Below are 10,656 nucleotides of genomic sequence, written 5' to 3' on the forward strand. Positions count from 1 at the left end.
ACCAGAGAATCTAAGCTTGTAGGAACTACAGTCCTCTTCAGTACTTTTCCAACTTTCTTTTATAGCCATAGGATGTCTTCTTCAAATAAAATTTTATAAATAACCCTGATACATAAAAAGGTAAAATCAGAACTGCTCTGATTTACTGTCCAGGCTGCAGTAGGTAGCCTGGGATCCTGTATCACTATGGAGGCAAAATGTGAAAACTACTGACAGGTCCAAACTCCTCATTTGACAGAGAGGTTAAACTGCCACCCATGCAGTGAATGAAAGAGCCAGAACCAAAATCTAGGAATGCCAACACCCAGAGAAGGTTCTTCCCCCTGTATTCCATGCTGTTTCTAAAAAACAAAGGAGGACAGAGTTCATACTCACCATCTCTGTTCAGCCATTGCTTTCTCGTTCTGTACAAAAGGAGCTTGTTGTGGACATATGGTAAGAGGAACTTGACACACCAGCTCTCCACACCAAGTTTGTTTTCAACCAGGACTATGGGACTCCGGTTATACCTAGCTTCAGGACATGGGATCAGGCCAATTTCATCTCTTAATATGTAAAACAAAAAGAAGAATTAAAGATAAGACTATTAGTTTTTCCAACATTTTTTAAATCTTACAGACTATTAAAAAGAAAAATAACAGATTTCTCTTTCTCTCTTTTTTTTTTTAAAGAGTTATTTATTTTTTGTGGGGGAAGAGGGAGAGAGAGAGAGAGGAAAGGCAGAGGAAGAAGGAGAGAATCTTCAAGCAGACTCCTTCCTGAGCATAGAGCCTGATGTGGGGCTCAATCCCAGGACCCTGAGATCATGACTTGAACTGAAATCAAGAGTCAGACACTTAACTGACTGAGCCACCCAGGCGCCCCCATATTTCCCTTTCTTAAAAATACTATTTAGCTCACCTGCTGGATTAGTAGAAATTTTTAAAAAATGTTTTTTAATATAGACAAGAGTACAGGAAAATTAGTATGCTAACTCCCTGTTGACAAAAATGAAAATTGGTCTAAACTTTGGATGGAAATTTGAAAATGTCTTCCAAATTTTAAATTGCATATACTCTGGGGGCGCCTGGGTGGCTCAGTCCTTAAGCATGTGCCTTCAGCTCAGGTCATGGTCCCAGGGTCCTGGGATTGGGCCCCGCTTCAGGCTCCCTGCTCTGCGGGAAGCCTGCTTCTTCCTCTCCCACTCTCCCTGCTTGTGTTCCCTCTCTCGCTGTGTCTCTGTCAAATAAATAACTAAAATCTTAAAAAAAAAAAAAATTGCATATACTCTGAGCCTCAGTGATTCCACTGCTCAGAAATTATCCTATGCCAAAATGTGTCAATAGGATGTTTACTGCAACACTGCAACAAAACTGGAAACAATCTAAATATGTATCAATATAAGACTGGTAGAATAAATAGGCTAATCCATGTGGTAGAGGTGTACAAAAATGAGGCAGATCAGCATATGCTGGAATGGAAAGGATGCCAAGATATATAAAACCAGAAAAAGAGCAAAATACTAGTGTATGGCATAAAGCATTTTGTATAATTTTTTTCAAAGAAGGATCCCAAGAAATTGGGGGGGGGGGGGAGAAAAAGTATTTTATTTTTATACAGTTTAAATTTTCTAATCATTTGTATGTATTATTTCTATTTTTTAAAAAATGTCAACAAATGTACTTACACTTGCCTAGTAATATATGCAGAGAAGAAACAAATTATCAACAAAAGTTATCTTGTCAATGAGATTGTGGGCCATTTTCTTTATAATCTTTATAATCTTCATACTTCTTTATAATCCTTCATACTTCATTGAATTAAAAAAAAAAACAAATACACACTGATAAATGTTGCTAAAACACAAAATACATTTCAGAATTTAGGTCATTTTCATTTAAGGCAGCATCTATGTCCTTCAGTCTGCCTCACCTTAAATTGAAAATTTACATTTGAGGCGAAGATTTAATAAATGATATGTACAGCAGCTGATTTACATAGTAAACGAACCAGCAAACATAAAAATGGTTTTGCAAAAACTGCACACGCCTTTCAATTACAAAGATGTTGTGATAACTGCCTACATTAAAGAAAAAAAAAAAGTGGTTTTCAGAGCTTATGTATGACATTTTCTATTGCGTCCCCGGGATTCTTCAACCAAGAACACAGTAGTTTGGTAGATACAAGAGGGGGAAACAGGAACAATTACAGGTTATAAGAAAAGCCCTCCTTATTTGTTAGGCCACCATCACAAATTGGTGGGAGGCTGTGGAACTAAAATAGAATCTCTCCTGGAAACTCTACACTAGATAGTTCAGAGGTAACCTACTTTCTACTGATCACTTCATTAATGACACAGGGATCCATCAATAAACAAGGGTACTCTACGGGTTAAGTCACTAACCATTCTTTCAAGCTGATTTCACCTGAAGTAGATTTTAAGACCTAAGGCTTTCTGTCCTTACAACTGGCTCAACTGATTCAGAGGTGTTCTGATATACCACATCAGCACTACCTAAGCATTTTCTGAGTACGAAAATGTACTGGTACTGTTAGGTCCTGAAAATGCAAAAATGAATAAAACAACGTGGTCCCAGACTTGGAAGTGCTGCTGGTTTTGATGAAAATTGTATCAATATCTATAATAAAATGTTAACACTTTGCCATTCCAGTAGTACAAAGTTTTGTAGGAAGCATGAAGCAATGCTGAGAGCGCATCTGAGCTCAACATCCAGTATTTCAAAAAATTTTTGCATTTGTATTTGGTTAATGTGACATCTACCTAATTCACCATTAGGACGCCTTGCCACATCCAGAGCTATCCCTAACATATGTCTGTATCTCTGGTATTTTCTGGTATTCAGGTATTATTATATAAAATAGAACATTTAAAAATTAAACTAGAATTACAATAAAAAAAAACTCAGTGTAATTATTTAAGGAAGTCTGTTGTCTGAGATCTAATAACCACTTACAACACTTCAAAGAACTGCCTAAGTCAACAATATGAATGCTAGAGTAACAAGAATAAACAAGAATAAAAGATCCTACCTTTGGGTACAGTCCATTTGCGAGGAAGGGGGCAGAGTTACTTAAATTCACAATGTAAAAACCTGCCTTGCTCATTATTTACGCCGAAAATAAAATGCCCAATTAATAATTCAGTACCTAAATGAAAGGACAGAGCCATCTGCACGAATAAAAAACACATTTCTTTAGTTGGGTACCATTCTTCCGAGAACTAATTTTAAAAAACAAGAATGCCCTGATACAGCAGATGCTCAATAACTGCTCTGAAAGGCTGATTATCATGCACTTCAGCGAGAAAAGTCAAATAAATTGTTTTCAGAGAATATCACTTCTTGATTCTCCAAAAGAACATTATCTCTGACTTCCTTCTAATGCAATGGGTCCAAGTCCTAGCTCTGTCAGTATTTTATATATATTAGCCTTAAATATCATTTGGCCTCTGCAGACTTTAATTTCCTCATTTGTAAAATGGCAGAGTTGCATTCCATCTCTAAATAAGGGAAATGGACTGCTAGGGTCTCCTCCAGCTTTCAAATTCTGACTGAGAAACCTGGCAGTTATTCTCAGGGAAGTGGCCATATCAGGGAATGTAAAGCACTAGGGAAAACAAAACATTAAAAGAGAGGTAGTAGGATGTATACTAAAGTGCTCCATCTTCCAAGGTCCAGGGTTCTAGCTAGCCTCAGTTCTACCACTGACAGTCAAATGGGAATGTGGCAAGTCACTTGTCATCGGTATCCTTATCTGAAATACATAATAATGCCTCTTAGGAAGAGCAAATATGACAAGGTAAAGAATGTGGTAAGCTCCGAAGTGACAGGCAAAGATGAAGTGTATTATCTTTAATTCCGTTAAGAGCCTGAGGCCAACCAGAAAACTTACTTGATTAACAGATGGGAAGGTGAAGCAAAAACGTTAAGCCTTTGTCAAGTGATCTGACCCTAAAATACAGTGCTTTGCTGCTTCCTAAAAATATAATCTGTACTTGATAAAGATAGGTAGGTCAATAAGCTTCCAAGTAACAGTGTGTTTGACTTCAGTGTGTTTGACTTCTATGCTGAGTCCCTCAGGTCATAGTCCACTTTTTTTCAGACAATTTAGAATAGGATTCTAGAATCACTTTAAAATTGGAAGGGACCTCATTCCCCCAGTATCTCATTTTATCAGACAAGGAAACTGAGGTCCACTGAGGTTAAGGTGGTTACCCAAGGTCACACTGCTAATGCTAAGTTAAAAATCTGGATCTCTTAATAGCCCAAACCCATGACACTAAAGATAAAAACATCTGTGAAAGCAAGCAGGATTTAAATTAATTCCTTCTAGATTTCTGGCTATTTAAATTCTAATTTTATATGCAAGAAAAGTTAGAAAACTCGGGGGGGGGGTGAGGAGGAACAAACTAAAAGTCTTTTTGTCATCCTTCTACACTACTGTTTGGGTATGCATCCTTTTTTTTCTAAGTGTTTTTACCGAAGTGGAATTATAGTGGATGTGCTCTCCTACAATCTTTTCTTTTTATTTATTTATTTTTATTTAAATTCAAGTTAGTTAACATACAGTGTCATATCGGTTTCAGAAGTAGAATTTAGTGATTCATCACTTCCGTTATATGTGACACCCAGTGCTCATTACATCAAGTGCCCCCCTTAATGCCCATCCCCCATTTAGCCCATCCTCCCACCACCTCCTCTCCAGCAACCCTCAGTTTGTTCTCTACATTTAAGAGTCACTTATGGTTTGCCTCCCTCTGTTTTTAGCTTATTTTATTTTTCTTTCCCTTCCCCTATGTTCATCTGTTTTGTTTCTTAAATTCCACATATGAGTGAAATCGTATTTGTCTTTCTCTGACTTATTTCACTTAGCATAATATACTCTAGTTCCATCCACGTTGCTACAATCCTACAATCCTTTTTTAAAAATTCATATTAAACATCTTCCTATGTAATCAATTTTTATATTTTTAATGGCTGCAAGAAATGTGCTATAAATACCAAATACATCTCCAGTTATTTCCTTGTGAAATAATGTTACAAGAGAAATTTCTGATTCTTTTGCTACGACCAAATTACAGTCTTTTATATTTTTAGGTTTCTGCCAATTTAGATCCCTGATATTTAACAAGGACACTCAAATAACTACCTACATTACCAATGTCATAGGATTGTTAAAGACATGAAGGTTTGGGATGGTGAAAAAGTTCTAATATTCTCAGATAACACGAAGCTCACTTTTTAGGTTACTTTTGAAGGCTGTTCCAAAAAAAACAGCAAAATGGAATGAACCAACACATTTGCTTAAAAAGATCATACACAGCATGGTAGAGCTTTCTGAGTGCTTCACTTCACAATGGGGATCCAGTGACTTCCAAATGAAGTTGAAAAGTTCATATAACACTGATACTGACTTTGTTCCTCATGTTTAGACAGCTTTTCTTGTCTGCAATTTCAGAAACATCATCAATTAGAGTAGGCCCACATATTATTTTCAAAAGTAGTATCACCCAGTTTCCCTTTTGGGAGGGAAGAATGGTCCCCAAATACTAAACTGAACCCTGTAATGTGGAGTGACCACACAGAAAACACAGCCCAAGGATTCAGGAAATGATACAAATCTTCTTAGTCTAATAGTTATTTTGGGGGTGCCTGGGTGGCTCAGTCAGTTAAGCGTCCCACTCTTGATTTTGGTTCATGTCATGATATCAGGGTCATGAGACAGAGCCTTGAGTAGGGTTCTGTGCTCAGCGCACAGTCAGCTTGAGATTCTCTCTCCTCCCTCCGCCTCTCCCCCTGCTCGTGTTGTCTCTCTCAGATAAATAAAATCTTTAAAAATAGTTTTTTTCCCCTTCAAACTGGAAATCTTTCCAGAATGACTAAAAAGTAAAGTTAGCAAAATATCTAAAGGAACTGACCCTTACATATTGATAATTAAAACTTTGCTGGTGATTAAATTAAGATATTTCAGAAACCTCATAGGCTTTCTCCATTTTAAAGAGTACTAACTTCATGTATCGTTGAAATATTACTGGCCTTATTTTAAAAACAGCTACAAAAATTGCTACTGTCTATTGAGTGTTGTATGCAGTGCTCTGTGTTTCATTTATTTCACAATCTTATAAAGTAGGAATTTGAACCCATTTTAAAGATGAAGAAAGAGTCTTGTCTAAGTCTACCAGTTACTAATCGACAAGCCAAGATTCAAATCCAGGACTGTCAGACTCCAAATCCAAATTTTTACAACTATGCTATTATTTAAATAAATAGATAAAAAATGAAGTGTAACAAGACAATTAAGACTTGTGGTTTCCTACTCTTCAAATTCAATGTAAAGATGTGCTTTTCCTTACTACTCCCTTACTCCAAAATTTTCACTGGGGCCTATGCACTGCCTAGGAAGTCTGTTTTCCCTGAGCCAACTCATCCATCCCTCAGGTCCCATTTTAATTGCTATTTCCTTAAAAGACTTATTTTGAGCTTCTCATATAAATTAGGCCGTCTGTTATTATTCCTTCAAAGTATCCTTCTTATTCTTTCAGGCTCTTTTCATATTCTGTGTGTTGATTTGTTCCACTGGGCCAGGGACTATGTGTGATATGTTCACCCCACTCCTAGACCTGCACATCCAGAGACTAGAATTGTATCTGTCAAATACACATGCTCTTTTGTTGAACACATACATGGAATGAAAGAAATTAAGCCACACAGTAAAGGACTTCCATAATTTGATTCTACTATATCTTTTCAATCACATTTTGCCACTTTGGGTTAATTTACAGTTTCATGTGGAGGTCTTTGGCTCTCTCTCTGAGACTATAAATCCTACCCAGCCTTCAATGTTCAGCTCAAACCCGCCTCCCTTAAAGGCCCTGGCCTAGACATACAAAGCCTTCCTCCTACGCCTAACACACTCACATTGCATTTGCTCACCATGCTGCCAGTCCAGCCTTTATCACAACCTGCTTTGCACGGTTAATTTACTGTTCATGCAGGTGGGTCTCACGTCTGCATCTAGAGCTACACTGTGCAATACAGTGGTCACTGGGCATATATGGCCACTCTGTATAAGTTAATTAACATTAAATAAAAATTTTTTTTTTTTTTTTAAGATTTTATTTATTTATTTATTTGACAGAGAGAGAGATAGCGACAGCAGGAACACAAGCAGGGGGAGTGGGAGGGGAGAAGCAGGCTTCCTGTCAAGCAGGGAGCCCGATGTGGGACTCGATCCCAGGACCCTGGGATCATGACCTGAGCCGAAGGCAGACGCTTAACGACTGAGCCACCCAGGCGCCCAACATTAAATAAAATTTAAAATTCAGTTCCCCATTCACATTAGCCCCATTTCAAGTATTTAATAGCTACATATGGCTAGGGACTACCATACTAGACAGCACAGACAGGACAATTCCACCATCACAGATATTTCTGTGCCTTGAGTATAAGAACTATATTTTATACTCCCCATTCCTTACTGTGAGGATAGTACCTATAACATCTCATAAACAGTGAGAGTTCAATAAATATTTTAAGCAGTAATAAAAAAATAACTTGGTGAGCAAGAGACCTTTGACATGACCCTAATTACACCGTAAGCAGCTGTCTTCCACATTAGCACAGGTCTATTTATTAAGCTATTGCTAGTCCCTGAGTCAAGCCTTCAGCTGTTTTTCCAATGGTATTCTCCAAGAGTCAACCATACAAAAATTTGTATGGTATTTTTCAATTTATAAAGTACTTCACATTCATCATGTAGTTGGCCAAAACGGTTTTCTGAGGAATACAGAAATTCAGGTTAAATCTAATATTTAGCTAGTGGCAGCTAAGGGCCAGACACTGGGCGAGCTGATTTTCCTGTGTTCTCATCAACCTCACTAGATCAAAAGGAAAATGAGTTGACAGAGGGTAACCTATCCACATCTACCAGTAACAAAATCCACATCTTAACCAATATATGTTCGACTCCTCCTGGCTAGGCATTTTTACAGAAACAAGGTCAATATGTTTAATGGAGTAGATATTGTCTAATACAATTACAATCTATCTTGTATTTGAAAAAAAAAGGAAAACTGAAAGTAAAGAATGAAAAACTTTTTCCTATAATACTGGAAAGTGTAATTAGGTAACTAACTTTTGGGATAAACAATGGCTTTTTTTTCTTTTAGCCAGAAATATAGCCAATTTATTTCGGAAGTAAGAGGGCTAGATTAGGGGAAGAAGTACAGGCAATTTTAAAAAATCCAAACTGTAAGACATTTTTAAAGATGCTGTGTAGTAATATTATCGAAGATATCGTTATTGTAGAAAACATATACTAAAATATGGCTGAAAATTAATATTAAACAACGAGTTAAGCTATTTAAATTCTTCGGACCTTTATTATGTATCATCATTTCAAATTATTTCAAACGCTCAACTTATTTCAAACTTTTAAATCTTGAATGACCCAAATGTTTATTAATAATTTTAAATTATGCACTGACAGCATATTAGTGAGCTTTCACCATTAAAAATATGATTGGGGGCATTAAAGTCCTTTATCAGTTTCAATAAATATGATCCAGAAAAGCTGAGATGTGTTCCAAACTGCGCTTTCAACCCACCAAGCCAGTGAACACTCAATCTGTTTCTTCAAATATAAAACACTGATTTTTTTAAAGTTTTATTTATTTGAGAGAGAGAGAGAAAATGGGGGGAGGGGCAGAATAGAGAGAGCGAGGGGAAGTGGACTGCCTGCTGAGCAGGGAGCCTGATGCAGGAGCAGGGCTGGATCTCAGGACCCTGAGATCATAACCTGAGCTGAAACCTAAGAGTCAGACACTTAATGGGCGGAGCCACCCAGGGGCCCCTGATGTGTTTTTTCAATCTACCTCAAAGAAGAGAAACTATGATTACTGTACTTATTAGGCTTCTTTCTAATCTCTGCTATAATTTCTTCACGAAAACAACATCAGTGATGAGAAAATAGGCTGTTCACTTATACAACTTTTTTTTTGAGGTTGTCTCTTACACTAAAGCTCTCATTCTCAAAAAGGGACTGAAACACTGATGGGCATCAAAGCATTCTTTAAAAGACCCTGTGTCCACTATGGTTACTGCCAGGAAATCATTCCAAACACTCATTCAAAAAAAAGGCAGCAGTCACAAGGGGAAAGGAAGTGGACACTGTCAGAGGTGGCAGGTGTGTTTTGAGGCCAGCCGCGCTTTGCTTTTAATGAGGCATGTTACAGGTCTCCAATTGTGTGCCACCAGGGAGCAAGACATCTGAGGGCTGCTTAATTTTTATAAGCATCGCTTTGAAGGAAACGAACACTTCATTTAGATGTAGGTTTGGTGCCTACGGTTTAAAATGCATAAAGGGCATAATTCATGTGTTCCAGTTTAAAAAATAAAATATTAAAAGAAACCTTCACGAACAATTAGAAAAAGTTGAAAATAATGTAAAACTGGATTCCAGGTATCCTTCTTTTTGGGGGGCGGAGAAGAGAGGAAGGGTAACTAAACACTCTTGCTTCTCCCTCCTCTTTTGTACACTGTAGATATTCTAGTAGCTTCCTTTTCACTCGCTAAAGCAGAAGTGTCAGGAAGACTACAGTCTCTTCTGGCATCTTCCCGGAGTACTCCAAGTACCATGAAAAGGAAGGAGGGAGCGAGACGCGTGTCAGTCCTGTGGTGCCCTACTTAGAGAGAGCAGCAGTGTCTGGATAGGAAAAGAGTTAAAATGTTCCCTGTAACTATGAATCAGCTAATGGCTAAAAAGTGTCAAGGTTTCATGGGCTTCACACCAGACCCCGTCCTATGCCGACAGAAGCTACACTCCTGAGAATGCTCTGTTCGCCTTCGAAGCAGTGTTTCATCGGAGTCCCTCCACGATCTTGGGACAAGTGAGGAGAGAGTCAAAAGCAGCCTCAAACTACCCCTGGCTAGTAAACTGGCCCACGGAAGATCTGATCATCGGTGATCTACCCCCCCACGCCACTTACCACCGGTCCGGGATGAACCTCAAGAGTTGTGTTTACAAAGCATCTACAGACCCACACCGTGCGTGCCCGTGTGCCTTACACGGATGTAGGATGGGGACACACGCGTGAAGTCCTTCGAGTTGAGTGAAGTCCCAGGGAAGGGGTGGGAGGGAGAGCGAAAAAAGTCGCTCCGTTGTGATTTTCCGAGGTCACTTCTAGGGACTCACCCGCGGGCGCGTTCCGGTAGCGGAAAGCGGGCCCTGAGGCGATCGACGACAGTCGGGCCCCGGACCTCGATCGGTCCCCTCCGGCGAGGGGCGCGCGGGCCGGGACGTGCCCCCAGAGGTCGGCTCGAGGCTCGGCCCCGCCCCTGCCCGCCCCCGACGACCCCCACAGGCGGTGGAGGCGGCCACGCCGCCGGTGCGCGACTCACATGTGCGGATTCCTCCTGAAGGCGTTGGTGATGTCCTTCACCACCCGCTGCACCAGCACGGCCACCTCCTCGCTCGTCTCGGCCATGTTGGCGGCGGCCGCGGAGGCTCGGGCGCGCCTCCGGGAGAGCGCCGGGCGGCCGGCGGGAGTTCCGCGAGGGAGCGCGCGCGTGTGCGCCGGTTTGGCCGCGCCCCCGCCCCCGCGCCCGCCCCCGCCGCAGTCGCCGCCGCCGCCGCCGCCGAGCACTTCCGGGTCATGCC

At 39.9% G+C, this 10,656-nt stretch overlaps 1 protein-coding gene across 3 annotated transcripts in view; it reads right to left on the reverse strand.

Moving 5' to 3' along the window:
- PTAR1 (protein prenyltransferase alpha subunit repeat containing 1) overlaps positions 1-10,587 on the reverse strand; it is a 51,869-nt gene extending 41,282 nt beyond the window's left edge. For all 3 annotated transcript variants that reach the window (XM_078062157.1, XM_078062156.1, XM_036117898.2), the window contains exons 1-2: positions 10,398-10,587; positions 376-545 (exon numbers count right to left, since the gene is read on the reverse strand). In XM_078062157.1, the coding sequence (XP_077918283.1) occupies positions 376-545; positions 10,398-10,483 (256 nt within the window). In that variant the 5' untranslated portion in view covers positions 10,484-10,587. The remainder of the gene's footprint in view (positions 1-375; positions 546-10,397) is intronic.
- Positions 10,588-10,656: the final 69 nt, after the last annotated feature.

This window comes from Halichoerus grypus, chromosome 14, assembly GCF_964656455.1.
Source record: "Halichoerus grypus chromosome 14, mHalGry1.hap1.1, whole genome shotgun sequence".
Classification (NCBI taxonomy): domain Eukaryota; kingdom Metazoa; phylum Chordata; class Mammalia; order Carnivora; family Phocidae; genus Halichoerus; species Halichoerus grypus.